General features: G+C 41.8%; 1 protein-coding gene across 4 annotated transcripts in view; it reads right to left on the bottom strand.

Moving 5' to 3' along the window:
• Positions 1–12,932, bottom strand: part of KDR (kinase insert domain receptor) — a 42,297-nt gene extending 29,365 nt beyond the window's left edge. For 2 of the 4 annotated variants that reach the window (XM_070396503.1, XM_070396512.1), the window contains exons 1-8: positions 12,708–12,932; positions 9,088–9,181; positions 6,730–6,926; positions 3,748–3,878; positions 3,342–3,510; positions 2,602–2,741; positions 1,803–1,980; positions 79–193 (exon numbers count right to left, since the gene is read on the bottom strand). In XM_070396503.1, the coding sequence (XP_070252604.1) occupies positions 79–193; positions 1,803–1,980; positions 2,602–2,741; positions 3,342–3,510; positions 3,748–3,878; positions 6,730–6,926; positions 9,088–9,181; positions 12,708–12,774 (1,091 nt within the window). In that variant the 5' untranslated portion in view covers positions 12,775–12,932. The remainder of the gene's footprint in view (positions 1–78; positions 194–1,802; positions 1,981–2,601; positions 2,742–3,341; positions 3,511–3,747; positions 3,879–6,729; positions 6,927–9,087; positions 9,182–12,707) is intronic. The other 2 variants (XM_070396487.1, XM_070396495.1) reach the window with 2 other exon arrangements.
• Between the last annotated feature and the right edge of the window lie 4,462 nt (positions 12,933–17,394).

Genomic DNA, 17,394 nt, shown 5'->3' with positions numbered 1-17,394 from the left:
GGGGGAGAAACAGGAATTATACAATCTCGGATTGACTTTCATGTGGAGCAATGCTTTGCGTTTATTTCCGAGGGTTACCATTTTATTTCTGGCGGAGGGTAACCAAGGTACTTCACAGGGATTCGGACCCGGTCTCCCACCGTGACTTCCACCAGAGACTCCATGCCACTACTAAAAGCGACAAAAGGTTTTTCTGAAAGAAAAAGAAGAGAATTATTCTCATAAATGTCAACTTATTGTAAGAGGTCGTTGGGTTTATTATTTCATTTCAAGTGAAGAGTCAAAGGCCTTGGGGGTCTAAGTTCAGAGACTGCCCATACTATCCTGCTGGAAGTCATATTCCAGCCCCTCCCACACCTCCAAGTTTTGCCTTTGATTCTCTCCCCGCCCTCCCCCCCCGCCCCTCCCCCCCCCCCCCCCCCCCCCCCAATGTACTCTGCAAGCCTACCAATTGCTCAGGTCTCAATTCAAGCAATGTTTCCTCTGTGAAGCTTTCTCTAAGTTCCCCAAGCACCTGGGTGCTCCTTCTCCTCTGCTCCCATCACACCCTATACATACCCCCCCACGTGCCCCAGGACTCAGTCCTCAGACCTCTTCTCTTTATCAACACCTTCCTCTAGTCTCAGGCAAAAGGTCCATTTACATCCTCCTAAATGTTTGTCTCTCGCCCTGACTTTTCTGGTTCCAGATTTATATGTTATATATCTCCTTTTGGATGTTTATGGGCATCTTCAAATGAACGCACCCAACCCTGTTTCCCCTAATCTTACTCCTCCATCAATGAGTGAGTAAAATCACCACTCACTCAGTTGTTCATGAAAAAAACTCAAAGGTCATCTTCCATTCTTTTTCTCTTACGCCCCCACAGCCAATGAATTAATCTGCCTATTGGCTCTAACTTCAAAAATAGATCCAAAATCAGATCACTTCTCACTACTTCTACCTCTGCCACTTTTTTTTAAGCCACCCACCATCTGTCAACTGGATTATTGTGATTAGCCTCCTAACTGGCCTCTCTACTTCCACCCTTACTTCCTTAAAGTATTCCATATAAAAAAAGATAATAATCCTATAAAAACATAAGCCAGAACATGTCTCTCTCCCTGCTTAAAACCCTGCTATGCATTCCCATAATATAAAACCCCAAATCCTTACCAAGGCTTATAATTTGGGTGCCACATAAATTATCATCTAAACTGAGACATTTATGTGAGTGAAAGAGAAATTAACTTATTTGCTTAAAGCCCCACAGAAAGTAATTCAATCCAGATTTTTCCAACTGCAAAGCCCATGCTTACTCAAGTGGGACTCTCAGCCTTGCAATAAAGTGAAAATCTAAAAACTATCTTAGGTAATAACATTCTGCATATTATAGTAATAATAGCACCAACAACAACTACAAGTACTATTTAGTGAGCTTTAATCATCTATTGGCTCATCTCACCATTAAAGTTGAGATTTTGAATCCAAGCTATGCTCTTGGCCTCCAGGTCATGTGGCCTCTCTAGCAAGAGTTCAGAAATCTATAATAATAAAAGTGTAATATGCTAATTAGACCGGACGTCCTTCCGGCGACCTTCCGGATGAAGCTGGGGCTGTGAGGGAAGCTCGGGTCCCAGGTGCCAGAAGGAAGCTGGTGCCAGCAGCTGGGGGAAGGAAGTCCTACTCTTGCACAAATTTCATGCATCAGGCCTCTAGTATTTTCTGAATGATCAAAATAGGGTTCACTAGCTGATCTGAATTTATTTAAATTATGTCACGTTCCAAAGCACAGCATAATTCCAAAGGAGATCTTAGCTTACCATGGACCGTGACAAATGTGCTGTTCCTCTTGGTCATCAGCCCACTGGAAGCCTCACAGGTGTACCACCCTTGGTCACTCCGGGTTACACCATCTATAGTCAAGGTGCTCAAAAATTTCTTCATGTCACTCCCAGACTGGGTTTTTAGGTCCCGGTTCACAAGTTTCTTATGCTGATGCTGTAAAACAGTTTGCTAAGTCCAGGATGACATTACCCAGGAGATTCTAGATACCCAGAACATCAAGTCTTGGCTCTTGGTGGACATTACTTAATGCTGATAATAGAGATTTCAGAACTTTTAATATATGTAGACAACAAATATATTTGGTTTCAGGAGAAATTAAGTGGAACCAAATGAAAAAGGATTTTTAAAACCTCACATAGTGGGAATGAGATGGGTATGAACTGCAGAAACAGGCAAATAGGATCATTGTTTAAGGAGAAGTGTGTCTCATGCCACCTCTTGAAGAGAGAAATTCTCTTAAAGGGAAAAAAGATCAAAGACTTTGCAGAACAGAGAAATAAAGCAACCTGGGCAGATGGGATCATCCAGAGAAAACTAATCTTCAGAGCCTGATTGTAGCAGAGTGGGACAGAGAATTCTTGGCATTGCATCTTCTTTTCCATTAATGTTGTCTGTTCTGCAATTCTCTTAAAGTGTGTGTGTGTGTGTGTGTGTGTGTGTGTGAAGATATTTACATTTTATCTGGCTAGAGAGGTCCCTATCTCTCTCCAGCCAACGATATTGGAGCTGATTAGCAAAGTATTTAGAGAGCTGGCTTTAAATTGTTAGTGTTACCTTCAAAGAAGGGTATTCCCAGTTGAAGTCAATCCCCACATTTAGTTCAGTCCTTGCTGTACAATTTAAAACAAGCTTCTCTCCAACAGACAGCTCGACTTTGTGAGCGGGGCTCAGAACTACATCATAAATCTTTGACCCTGGAGCAAGTAAATTGAAAAAACAGAAAGTGAGAGGGAAAACAAATCTATGAGTTGGCACAAGCTTTCCCCCAAATGATGCAACATTAACATGTGTCACATCATCTTTCCCTGAGGGTTTCACCAATATTTGGGAGCTCTCAGAAAAATGGCCAGTAGAGATTTACAAAGCAAACGTTCGGGGATCTCAAAGATGTTGGAGCCCAGTGGAGAGAAAAGTAGTAAAATTTGAGTAGTCAATGGCCAATGGGGCCAGCTTTAGTAAATTGCTGAACTTTCCATAAAATAGGTATAATTAAAATAATAGATGCCAAGCAATGCTCTGAACATTAAATTTTCCATAAAATATGCTTCAGTTAATAGTATTCTTTTTCATCCTTGGTCTTGGCAAGAAAAGAGAAAACCTTGATTGCACATGGGTTTATTTGATTTTTTTTAAAAAAAGAGTAGATATTAATGAGTTGCCCAATACTGTGTCTTGAGTTAATATATTTTTCAAATCCCTGTCTTTCACTCTATACCTAAATCTCCAGGATGTTAATACAGGAAGCCAATCTTTGTGTGTGACAATAATGATATAGAAAGGAACTGTTCTCTTACCTACAACCACAACTATGTACATAATAGACTGGTAACTTTCATCATTAATTTTTGCTTCACAGAAGACCATGCCTGCATAGCTGATCATGTAGCTGGGAATAGTAAAGCCTTTCTTACTGTCCCAGGAAATTCTATTACCATCAGGAACAAACCTCTTTTCTGGATATCTCTGGGTAGAAAGAGAAATATCAAATATTTAATCAAGTGCTATCCAAAAGCAAAATCATGTAAAATGATCACTAAAAAATTGACAATTTAAGAATACAAATTGGTTTTCTTTATTGTCATTTTGACCCTTCCTATAAGATCTTTAAGTATCATTCTTGATGTTATATTATAAACAAGCTACCCATCTTAGTAGTTTAAAATTATGACAACAGAAGAGAAGACTGAAGATGTAACTTACTGCACAAAGTGACACATTGAGGTTTGAAACGGACCCAAGACATGGAATCACCACAGTTTTGTTTTTGTTCTCCATGATGTACACAACTCCATGTTGGTCGCTAACAGAAGCAATAAATGGAGATCTGTAATCTAAAAGAAAATTTAATTCTGTTTACTTAATGGAATTTACTGGAAAAGTTGGTTATCTTTCAGGTTCTGAGAAGTGAAGGATTGGAATTGACATTTCACACTAGGGGAAGGAATCCACAGGTCGATCTGCTGGTACATATCTGGCTCCAAGGGTATCCTGCAAGAAGGGTGTGTGTGTGTGTGTGTGTGTGTGTATGATTGTGTGTGGAAAACCTGAAAAAAAAATCACAGAATGGAATTGACTACTTTCACAAGGATCATCAATAAGAATAATATATTTTATAGGTTCCACATTTAAATAGATCAATCATTACAATTTTTTCAAAAGGAATGAGTATACTTCTTCATTTTTCATATGCATTTTCATATACACATATACATTTTTTCATATACATTACATTTTTCATATATAAATTTTAAAGTAAATTTCAATCTTTACACTTTACCTACTGAGTTTTATTGATGTTAAAAAAAAATTCATGCTCTCTTTCTTTAGGCAAATAATGTAAATGCCATGAAAATAAATTAGCAGATCCCAAAGGAACTTTAAAATAAGCAAGAAGTAACTAATAATTTTTAAATTGTTTTATATGGGTATTTTAAAATTGTGAAGACTCAGTGTGAGATGCTTTATAAAATAATGTTTAATAGTTATTGTGTCTAGTTTAAGATTCAGCAGTCATTAATATCTTCAATGACAAAAACTTGAAAAGCCACCATAGCAAAGAGTGAGAAGAAAATAAAAGAGATTTTAATGCCATTCAAACATTGTTTGTACAATGTTCATACGCTGGTGAGAAACTCCTCCATTCCTCAGAGATAGAGTGAAATCATGCCTGAACCCTCAGAAAGATAATCATTCAAGCTGCCACGCCGCACACACCTGACTTAGCATTTTCAGAGCTCTTCAAGATGGTTGGTCCAAGGGAAGGAAGAGTTAATTAAACCAAAGGGGACAAAGGCAACTAATTCTCTCAACAGCAGAAATCTGACTTCCTTCCCAGCTGGAAAGCACAGAAAGGCAGCCAATCCAGCCCACCACATGCCATAGCCATTATCTTGCCAGGCCAGGGCCCACTTCCTGGCTCCATCCATTGCTGAAGGGAATGGGGTCAGAAGACTAGGGAAGTAAGGTGGAGACCAGTGGGGACATTAAAGGGCTGTCCAGTATTTTCTTTCCCATTGTTAAGTTTCATGACCACAATCTCGAACAGCTTACCTCGTCAACAGGAAGCCGAATTTGATGATATACAAAAGATGAGCAATATACCAATAAACAGTGCTAGGGCTTGCTACTTCTTAACATTGCCTACCATTCATCCATATGGTAGGAAATGTTATAGAGCTTGCTTACAGAAGCCTTTGGAAACTAAATTAACCCCTTGACGTAAGACTAAAGCTATTCGGTAAATCAATTCTATTTCAGTATCCCATGAAAAAGGAAATAAACAAAAGAAACCCAAACAACCACCCATCCTTTCAAAATAAAATATTTACTGAAACTCATGAAATGCGTTTTCACATGTCTCCAGGTTTCCTGACTCCAGGGAGAAGGAAATAAGGAGATATTATGGGAGAGGTTCATCTTGTAGTCTATTTCCAGACAAGCTGAAAGCAGGAAATCCTCGCAATCTTCTGAGAAAGCCTGGTCTCCCAAGACTGCCGGATCAAAAGGAGCCAGAAATTCTCAAAGATCTGAGCTTTGTCTCTTTCACATTCTGCAGAGAGGAGGCACAGAATTCTACCTTGGGTCATACTTAACCTGGACAAAAAAATAATTCTCAAATACTATACAATCCAGGAGGGACATGTTATTTTGATGTGTTCTCCACTTTTCCATTGCACCGACTAAACTGCATTATCAAAATGCAAGTGGATATATTCTAAATACGTTTTTCAAACTGACAAAATTCTTCTGCTATAAAAGATGCTTCTGGAAAAAAAGTTGAAGCCATCTTCACCTACCTCAAATCCTCTGGTATTTAAAGAGATGTACAAACGTATAAATAAAATGTCTACAAAAGTCATCTACACTGAAAAAAAATTAGTACATCCAAGCAAAATACTATATAATATTTACATTCTTCCAAATTATATGATAAGTATCTCATTAGTTAAGTCAGGTTTTCACAGGGAAATTCAGGTAGTAGAAGAGTTTTGAAATGCAAAGAAAGAATTCATATTATAAATACTGAACACATGTAACATTGTATTTTATCCTGCATGGGTGTTAATTGGCCACCATAGTGTCAATCTAGAATGATGTAGCATATCATCCACCATCTCAGACCACACAAAGGAGAGAAACACTGTCCTCAAAGGCCCTTTGAGGCAGCATCTCCATTTGCACCAAAGTATGGGAATAATTTACTATAAAGTTTAAGAGGGAAAAGTTCCTATGAACAAAAGAGCGCCAGATTCCTTGGCTGTTTCCCTGTGCATTCTTGGGGAAATCTCTTACTGCTGTAGATAACCTATCTCTCCACACAAACCATTCCATAATTCACATTGAATCTTCCTTTTCAAGTATTTCTGATGTGGGTTTTTTTCTCTCAAACATCAGAAGGCTTTTTAAAAATCTCCATAGCCAATTGTGAACACAGATTTCCCTTAGATACAAAGATCAGAACAAAACTAACTGGCGAAAGAGATGTAACCGAGCCCCAAGCTCCAGAACAAATCAATGAGTCTTATGCTCAGAGGAAGCCTTGGAAGAGAAGAATTTTGTATATTCCTGTTGGCCAAGAGCCTTTAGGGCGAGCCTTTTGTTGTACTCTGATTCTTTTTTGCGCCTATTGTGTTTTAGAGCTGGCAAATCAATGTGGGAAATGAACTCCTTTTAACCACTTACCTTGAACGTAGACATAAACAATCGAGGCCACATCAGTGTCCTGGTAGAAGCACTTGTAGGCTCCAGTATCATTTCCGATCACTTTTGGAATTGTGAGCGTCTTACAGAAAAAGCCGTCACTGCAGTCGGTCACCTCTACTCTTTTCTCAGAGCCACTCTGATTGTTGGGCCAGAGCCAGTCCAAGTCCCTCTGTCCCCTGAAAAATTAATTCCAGTAAAGTATTAATGTGAACTGCCACATTATGAAGCTGTTTCTGAATAAAAACAAATCAATAGAAGTTTCGATTCTCAAACTTATATAGACTTCTCAACAGAGTCACACAGACTTCTACCGACAAAGACAGGTTATTTCAACAAATGACAAAAAAAAGCCATAGACTCAGCTTCAGAAATCACTTATAGGGATTCCTGAGTTTTTTATTAATTTACTCATTCAACAAATATTTATTAAGTATGGGCTATTCGTCCAACTGGAGATACAGCTGTGAAAATCAGACAAAAAAATCAGACAAAAATCAATGCCATTATGGAATCTCAGTCACATTGGAGGAGACAGGCAATAAAAAAGTAAGTAAACCTCAATATAGCAGACATTTTAAAAAAAATAAAATGTATTCTGTGCACAGTGGTGGTAAGTACTATGAACAAAATATAGATGATACAAAGAGTTCTGGAGGGAAGAGTCTTGATGAAGTGGGCTCTTTGAATATCAGAAGAAACAGTATTCTAGGCAGAGGGCACACAAATGTAAAGGCCTTGGAGTGGGTACATATCTGGAGTGTTAAGGGAATAATAAGGAAGCCAGAATGGCCAGATAAGAGGGAGCGAGCAGGAGAGTAAGAAGTGAGGTTAGGGAGGGGTCAACTGTCTAAGAGCCTCGCAGGACCTGTAAGGAGTACATTAAGATATAGATTACTTTTTTAAAAACATGTTTTTATTGATGTCAGAGAGAGGAAGGGAGAGGGAGAGGGAGCTAGAAACATCAATGATGAGAGAGAATCATTGGTCGGCTGTCTCCTGCACACCCTCTAATGGAGATGGAGCCTGCAACCGGGGCATGTGCCCTGATTGGGAATCAAACTGTGACCTCCTGGCTCATAGGTCAACACTCAACCACTGAGCCACAGCAGCCGGGCAAAACATAGATTACTTTTATCGCAGCATTTCTCTACAAAGTTCCAAGGAGGATAGTCAATGTCAAGAAGACGGTTACATACTGATCCTTGTTTCAAAGAACTTGAAATTTCATGAAGTTGCAGTTACATTCATGGAACTTCATAGCTTTCTCAGAACATAAGAAATGTTTATTAGGAGCTTTAAAAAAGAGTATGAATTTTTTGAGGATTTTAAATATTCTTTGTTGCTGAGGGTAAGAGGCAAATCTAGTGAGAAATGTGTATTGAAATAGCAAAGCTAGAGAAATAGCACCTGTTAATGTAATTTTTCCGCCCAGGCATCGATGACCTACCCTTGATAACGGACTAGGGTATGCTTTACACTCTGCAATTTAAAATAGATCTGTGTCACTGTGTTGAACACTTGGTATTCAGCAATCATAAACAATGGCAATAAGTTGCCCAAGGTTGTTGGTGGACCTCCAGCACTCTTCTCAGAGGGCAACATTGCCTCTACCCATTATTCTGCCAAAACACACTGTTCTTGACAAGCTTCTGCATAATCACTACACTGAACCCCAGGGTCTTCTCCTTCTCCTCCTGGGTTAGTGGCTAAAAGGCAAAAATTAAAGGCCTCTTCTTCTTGTCATAGAGGCCTGTTTTCCTAGTTAACAAAACTCTATAATAGTATGGCTTCTTGCTAGCAAGTGAGAAGAGAGGCATTCCAGAATATTGAGCCAGAGTATGAAGTTCATTACCTATGCAGAGTAGGTACTCAGTAATATTAATGGCTGAATATTAAATTGCAACCACAGTCAGAATTTTATCATGACATAAAGTTCTTGAAAAGAGTTAAACAGATGCCCAAGAGCCACTCACAAGCTGTGTTATAAATATGGCCCAAAACTTCTTCAACCCTATCCCTTAAGGGTAAGTCCTCAACTTCATTTATTCATTCAATATTTATTGAGTGTCTACTATATAATGCCTGGTTCTATACTAGTTATTGGGGGGAATGTGTTGGCAGAGGGCAATAGAAAATATGCCAGCAAAATAATGAAGAATTTTTGGGAGAAAACCTTTCTCATTTTTTCATTATTATGTCATTTCTTAGAAACCTCACTACTTATAAACAATTACTATAAATCTATTACAATTATGCTGTATGGAAATTATTTTTTGCTCAATAATGAGTTACTTAATACAGGAAATACTTATCTACATATCTAAAATCAATCCTTACCTGCAAGTAATCTGAAGAGTTGTATTAGCCATAATTGTAAGGATGTCTTTTTGAATGCTGAGCCTGGGTGGGTCAAGAGAAACACTAGGCAAACCTAGAGACAAATTAAATTAATGAATGTAGTTGCCACTGAGTCAGACCCAATAGGAAACACCTTCCATAAACAATGCATACTCCATAACTTTAAAAGACCTCCTCAGCAATTCATTAAACTGTGAATTTACTTTTCACCATTCCCAGTAAAAGTTCACAAGCTGTGTCATAACAGGAAGAATGGGCAGATGGTCATAAACCAACACAACAGTTCTGCAATTCATAGAGCTAGGGTGGAGTTCCTGTTTTCCTGCATTGCCAACTTCAAGGTCTTACAAAAGGATATGGGGCATTGAAACCCAATGAACCTTCATCTGGTGATCTCACTCCCTGAGGGAAGGACCCACTGACATTTCTTATAAAACATAGGATGCACACATTCAACTAAATTGCTGATTAACAAATACTGCTTAGAGAGATTTCTATATGGTTCATCTGTACCCTGAAGGGGGTAGGAATATCCATGACCTTGTCTCACTTTCCTTTATCAGTTTTCTGATAACTAAACTGCCAAAGTTGAAAGACTACATTAAAACCAGTTGAGAGAAACTGAGTAAAATGTCACATAATATGCCTATTAATATACTTTTCCTCAGAGAATAGGACTAGAAAAAGTGTAATGTTAATGAATTGCAATTGGGGAATCTCAACTTAACAATCAAAGTTCTGAGTTCCTCCTGAAACCGAGTTTGGAACACAAGAAATCTGACTTTACTTAAAAATACCATAGGACATATTCCTCACCATGGGTTAGGTTACTCCACAGCAAGAAAACTGAGTTCTCTGTCAACTAAATGCAAACAGCTACCAGATTTTCAAAGAGTATCAGAAAAAAAAAGACTGACCATGATGCTATGGTCTTAACTAATACCCAGATCTTCAAAACACCACCTTAACAAGAGATCAATGCTGGATAAGCACCCAAGCTTAATATGATTGTTAACTCACATCAACTAAGTACAAATGACCTCTAGGCCTAAACTGGCATTGACCTCGTTGGGCAAATAAGAGGGTATAAGCAAATATGAGAGAGTATGAGCAAACAGAGTATGAGCAAATATTCAGTGCAAATATCCAATGCATTGAATCTATGGATCCCAATGTGAATAGCTGCAGGCAAAATGAGCAACTGATCACACATGTTCTCACACTCACCCAAATGTGCAAAATAGGTTGCTGACATAACTGTAGATTTGTTGACAAGTAACATACTTAAAAATAATTTTAAAAAGCTTTAAAAATCTGAAAATCAACTTATATCAACAAATCTTATAAACTACTTGGCATTGGTACCAGCTTGTGTTTCAGACAATGCTTGTTGAACTTTACGTTGTGTCAGAATGTCCCTGGGCCTACAAATCTGTATTTTAATAAGCACATGAGGTGACTCAATCATACACGATCTATGGGTCACTCTTGGACAACTGTTGGTCTTGGATGGTCATGTTCAGTTAATTCGCACAGCACTTGACACTATGAAAGACAAACAATAAAGCAAAATGTTTAAAAGTAAAAGAAAAGCCTTCTAATCATGGAGTCCCACTTTGTCTAAGAAGGAAAATGAAAACAATTTACCTGGATAAATAAACACTAGGTTGAGAAACATATCAAAAACAGTAACAATATAATTTGCACAATTATCCAAATGGGAAAGAACCCGTTATTTAGGCGCATGCATATGAGAGAAAACATACTGGTAGTAAAGACTAAGCTCTGCTCATCCCACCACCAAAATGAGAGATTCTTGAAGATCTTCATTAATTATTTCAACAGATTATCTCACATGCTAGATGTACTTCCCTGTGTTAAAAACATTTTTAAAGTATTTTTCATGGGAAGCCAAAACAACACTATCCTTTCTTAGGGACACATCAACAACAACAACAAAAAACTATGCAACAAGGCTATCCGTAATGATAACTTTCAACTCATATCTGTAGACCAACACTCAATTTTTTTCTCTATTAAGCTTCATTCATCTTCATTGGCAAGTTTGAGTTCTACTCTTCAGAAAGTTCTAAAGACATAACTATAAGCAGTACATATGCTACTGCTCAATAAAAAGCCCTTCTATGTTCAAATCCCATAACCAAAATTAATTAATTTGTGCACTGTTACCCTTCCAAAGACAGGAAGGAAAAACAACAGTGCCTCTGTCTCTAGAACTTGATGGCACCAATTATAGTCCAATCCAATTAAGCAAGTCACACACTCTGAAAGGGCAACCTCATCATTGTATTCAGGGCAACCCGATTACCAGTTGACTACTGCTACGCTATGAAACACCCCAGGCTTAAAAGGAACTCACTTCTTTGTGAGATACAGAACAAACCACATGTTCCAGACCTTCATTCTCTCCCAATAAAGGGGGAGAGGGAGGGCTTGTCATGGACATATGAGTGTCCATGGTGGAGCTGGCCCTGATGAACCAAATCATTTAAAAAAATCAATAACTATAGACAAATGATCTTGTTACTTTATATGTCTTTAAAAAAAAAACACCCGAGTCTTTTCTTTTTATATAAGGAATTTTTTCCTGAATTATTTGATATCTCTCTTCCCCCCCCCCCCCCCCCCCCACCTTTCTCCACCCTGTCCCCTTTCTCACCCTCCAAAGAGTGCAAATCTGGAAATCAGTAAACTGTGGCTACAGAAAACAGATAGGGGCAAGGGGTGGGGAGAGAAAGAAAGAAAGAAAAAAGGCAAGAGAATTTATTGCATCAAGGGTATATGTTCCTAATCTGGAAGGAGCTAAATATTTGGTGGCAAGGAGAGCGAGAGGTGTGCTTAATCTAGGTACCAAGTCCCCTAGAGTCAGTTTTCAGAACGTGAACTGATGACCATGCGCTTACCGCAAGGACCAAAGCGCTTAAAAGATCTGAAATTGTTTTTCATAGGAAGGTGACTGTTACTTGGAGACACTTTGGGAAGCTGTCAAAGTCCGGAGTCCAAGCCCCAATTTCCCCCCTTCTCTCTGCGAGGAAAACGGCGTCCTGCACTAAGACGGGAAAAATGCTACCCCCCTCCCCCCCGCCCGCCCATCTCATACAGTGAGTGTGTGAGCGAGTTCGAGCTAAAAGGGAAGAGCAGCCCCCGTCACCGCTTGACTCTTTCAGAGGCAGAGCTGAGTGCAAGGTGCTCCCTGCAAGGCCTCTTCCCCGCGCGGGAGCAAGGATGGTGCGAGCAGGGGCCCTCCTTCCACCTCTTTCCCCGCCTGCGCCTGCGGGAGCATCTCCTGCCGGCCAGCCTCGGGCGCCTTCCCACCCCGCCTCCCTCCAGCCGAGGCCCCTGTCCGAGACCAGAGTCGTGGAAAAGGAACCGGGCTCAGGAGCCCACCAACTTGCTAGGGAACCTTGGGCCAGTCGCTGAGCCTCGTTGGTCAGTGAAGGAACACAAAGCGTCCGGTCACTTTCAACTCTTCAGCTCTAAGGTCCCAGGGAAGTCTGGCCTCCGCGTCCTCTCCGCATCCCCATCTCCCCGCCCGCACCCGGCCTCTCAGCCTCCCTCCTGGGGAGCGGGCTCCTTACCCACAAAGGCAGCCCGAGTCTCCACGCAGAGCCACAGAGCGACGGCCAGCAGCGCCTTGCTCTCCATCCCGCACCCCGCGCCGGGCGCAGTGCCCAGAATTGGGGCGCCGGTCCTGTCTCCCCCGGCCCGCCCCGCCAAGAGGGCGTGGAGGTGGACCGCGCGCTGCAGCGCAGGACCCCGGGGTGCGCAGGGCGAGGGTGCCTCGGCTCCGGCCTAAGCTGCAGGGTCGTCCGCGGGCGCCAGTAGCAGAGGATGTCCCGGCTGCGGAACAACTCCGGACTTTCTGCAGCGCGCGGGTGCTGTGCGCGCTGGCAGAGGAAACCCGAAGATGCACCGCCTGCGCTCCGGGGTCCCGGGACCTAGTGCAGAGAGAGAGCCTGTGGCAGAAACTCTAGAGCGCGGGGGCGGGGCGAGGCGGGGCGGGACCGGGGCAGGGCTCCCCCCATCCTGTGCCGGCCCCGCCCCTCAGCCCGGTACCCCGCCTGGGTCCCGAGCTCCCAACGCCCATTACATCTCCCGATCTCTCACTTGGCCCGGAACCCCGCCTGGCCAGAGTCCCCCGACGTCTCAGCCGTAACAACCCAGTTTCTGGCAGAAATAAAATGTGGCCGCTGACAGGTTCTGAGCCACTCGGAGGTTCGGTCGGCTGCCGGACCGCCGAGGTGCTGGGGAGCAGTACTGGGAGCTCAGAGAGAGGCACTGCGCCCTCAGGATGCGCGCCAAAGTTTGGGAAGGTCCTCCGTGCCACGCAAGCCTCAGTGGCTGGGAGACAGGTTGGGGATCAGCAGCAGGTTAAAGCAACTGGGGAGAGCCGGGTCCTCAGCTGAAACGCAGGATCGCCAACTGGCTGGGGCTCCGGGGATCGCCAACTGGCCTGGACTCCAGCCGGTATGGTGTGCTGCTCGGCCAGCACAGCTGTAGTTTACAAATCTGAATCTGAAATAGTCACAATATGCCCTTCCCCAGTTCTCCAAAGTTCCCGGTATTTTCTCTTCTACCTGGCGGCTTCATGTGTTTTTAAGTTACCTGTCAAGCACCCAAACGCATTTAAATTTGAGACACATTCCCCCCCCCCCCCCCCCCCCCCACCGCCCTATCTGGCTTTCGCCAAAAAACTACCTCAGGCCTCCAGAGAGCTGGAGGTACCCAGGGCTTTGGCACACCCACCGCGGGAGTGGGAGTGAGGGTCACCCGACCGGCCAGTGGGGCTCTCGGTGTTCCCCACAGGGGCCCCTAGCCTGACTCCTCTTGGGCCTTAGGCCAGGCCCCTTTACAGAGCACAGCTTCCAGCCAAGATACCCTGGAGAAGCAGTGAAGCCGAAGCTCCCAGACCCTGGGCACCCAGAACTCTGCACCAAACCTCACAACTCGCTCCACATATGTGGGCTCTTTGTGGAGCTTGGGAGGACTCTGATTTCTTTCTGAACACATTTATTTCTTCTTTTCCCTCCATTTCTCCCCACATGGGGCGGGGGGGGGGGGGGGGGGGGGGGCGGGGTGGTGGCGGGGGGATGATATCAGATATCTCCTAACAGCATTCAATGGGGATCTTCCAGATTCCTGTCTCCTACTTCTCAGGTGCTTTTCAATGACAACTTAAAGGACCATCCTTGAGGAAGATGAAGAGGGAAAAATTACTTCTACATCTAGTCCAAACCCTTCCTCCTGAAATACACAATTCATGTAAACTGCTGCTTTTGTTATACTACCAGTATTTTAAAGAATTTTTTCTGTACTTACTCCAGGTTAACAATTGAAATACCTTTTTTAAAATATATTTTTATTGATTTCAGAGAGGGAGGGAGAAATAGAAACATCAGTGATGAGAGAGAATCATTGATTGGCTGCCTCCTGCACGCTCCTACTGGGGATCAAGCCCATAACCCGGGCATGTGACCGTGACCAGAATCGAACCCAGGACCCTTCAGTCCGCAGGCCAACGCTCTATTCACTGAGCCAAATCGGCTAGGCAGTGGTCAGCAAACTCATTAGTCAACAGAGCCAAATATCAACAGCACAATGATTGAAATTTCTTTTGAGAGCCAAATTTTTTAAACTTAAAGTATATAGGTAGGTACATTGTTATTAACTTAATTAGGGTACTCCTAAGGCTTAGGAAGAGCCACACTCAAGTGGCCAAAGAGCCGCATGTGGCTCGCCAGCCGCAGTTTGCCGACCATGGGGCCGCTAGGGCAACAATTGAAATACTTTAATTTGAAATATAATGCATGTATTTGGTTTAAAAATATTTTAATGTGAAATGGGTTTTTTTTAATTTTATTTTATTGCTTAAAGTATTACAAAGAGTAGTACATATGTTTCCTTTTTTTCCCCATTGACCATCCCCGGCCTCCCCTACCCCCACTACCTTGCATCCATTGGTTATGCTTATATGCAGCATACAAGTCCTTTGGTTGATCTCTTACCCACCCCCAACCCTCCCCAGCCTTCCCGCTGTAGTTCGACAGTCTGTTCGATGCTGCTCTGCCTCTGTATCTATTATTGTTCATCAGTTTATAATGGTCTTTATTATCCATAAGTGAGAAGCCCTTCCTTTGGCAGAGGCAAGCATTTCTACCTTCCTTTTTTCCCCAAGCAAATTCTATGCACGTGTCAGTATAGTTATATCACCCTCCTCCATCCACCAAGAGTAGCCTGGGTATTAATACTGTTTGAGCGTTGGCTTTTTCACTTTAAATATAACTTGGAGATCATTCTACATCAACCCTCAGGGATCCATCTTGTTCTTTTTCATAGTGCCATGGTGCCCCATCATATACATGGACTAATATTTAACCTAGGAGTTATTCGTTAAAGGCAGGAGTATCTCTAGAGAAACTCCTTGCTTCCTGCTAGTAAACTTAGCAAAGAAAACAGGATGGGCTCTGGCAAAGTTGGATAAGGGGGAGGAGATGAAACATGAGTTGCAGAAGGCAATTTTTCCCCATCTCTATCTCCAAACAGTTCTTCTCTCTCTGCCTTATTTACAATGCATGACACTTCCTTTTCCACATCTCACTTAAGAAGATAGTGTCTCCTCTGAATGCAAACCAGAACCTGCAGGCCATGGTAATAGCCCCCTTTAGAAGTCTTGGAAGGAAATGATGCGCCTTTGATGGCCGCAAGACCAGAATTTGGCAGGGTCTCAGTGAAATCAGTCTACCACATTCCCTCCCACACAGCACTCAGAAATGCCTTGCATTCATGAAAGATGGCAAAGTATGTTATTTACTGTTTTTGAATGTCTATTCCATGTGCAGCACCCTTCCATTATTGGGCACCACTGCAAAGGAGTGGTCTTATGAGTTAATTGGTCAGTACAGGTACGACACCCACCTATCAAAGTGCCCATAAATGGTATTCAGACACATTTGTGGCCAAACAACAAAGAATAGTGCTAGGTTCACAGACTCCGGGGCTACACTGTCTGGGCTTGACTCTCAGATTTACCCCTTACTATCCATGTGGCCTTGAGTAACTTATTAGTTAAGTATTTTTTAAATGATAATAGATAGTATCTTTTTGTAGGGTTTTGCAGCAATTAAATGATGTAAGGCACTTAGACGGGGACCTAACATCTGGTAAGCACAGATGCCCAGCACATAGTAAGCATCCCACCCCCATTAGGAAGTATTCTGCAAAAGTTAGGCATTACAATGCGCGGTCTCCATCATGCTGCCATGATCCAAACTGCAAATAAGGCTCATTCATTCAACAGTCTTTGAGCACCTCCTATGTGCTAGGCACTAGGACTAAAGTTACCACGGTGAAAACAATGAGAGCATAAATGAGCAGTCTTCACAGTAGCTCCACTCAGGACAAATTTAACTTCATCACAACTACTGTATCTCCAGCTACTTCTTTGGGTTTTATGCATGCAATATACATTGTTCATATCACCAAAGCAAACTGCATAAATTACAGTCTGTGTAATTTGGTTCCATCACTAGTATTTTGTATTTCATGTCTTAAAAAGTAAATATGAAGATGAGCAAAAGGTTAATTGTGGAAGGTGAATGATGGGTACATAGGATTCATTTGCTATCCTCTCTACTTTTACATGTTTTTCCATGACAAAAAAGTTTTGTGTTTTAAGAAAGTCTAACCAAAGTGTTGCCACTGACTTTTCCATTGTCAGTGTCTTGGCGCTACCTCTGCGAAATGGTCAAAGCAGAGAGGCGGGTGGATGGAAACTTGCACTTTTGACTTGGTATATTTCTAAAACATTTTGTTAAAGCAAGAAAGTGTTACTTTTACAAATAAAAAGTCCAAATCAATATCAACTCTGTCTTCTAGTGGCTGTTATATTTTCAGATAGTGCCATTTGTTGATTACATTTTTGCATGACACTTTCTCCTTTCTTGTGTTTATTCACTTAATTTGTTTCCAATGTTTACCAGAAGCTGTGACTACCTTGCCAGAGGTGGACTAGATTTCATAGCTGGTGTGTACTCATGACTATCATGCGTTAAGAGATTATGAGCATACTCTTTCTCCCTCATTATCCTATTTCCTTACACACCCACGTTTGCTTTACTCTCTATGTGACATATTTTTAACTTAAAATGTATTTGTATGTTCAAGGTAAAGAAGGCTATGTCACCAAAAAGCCAGGCTTGCCTTTAACGTATCTATCAGAATTTGGTTTCATTCTTTTTTTTTTTTTTTTTTTTAAGCCTCACCCGA

The sequence above is a fragment of the Myotis yumanensis genome, unplaced genomic scaffold (genome assembly GCF_028538775.1).
Source record: "Myotis yumanensis isolate MYYU_CA2020_CCGP unplaced genomic scaffold, mMyoYum1.0.hap1 SCAF_1, whole genome shotgun sequence".
Classification (NCBI taxonomy): Eukaryota; Metazoa; Chordata; class Mammalia; order Chiroptera; family Vespertilionidae; genus Myotis; species Myotis yumanensis.
This window is presented reverse-complemented; position numbering and strand designations above follow the sequence as displayed.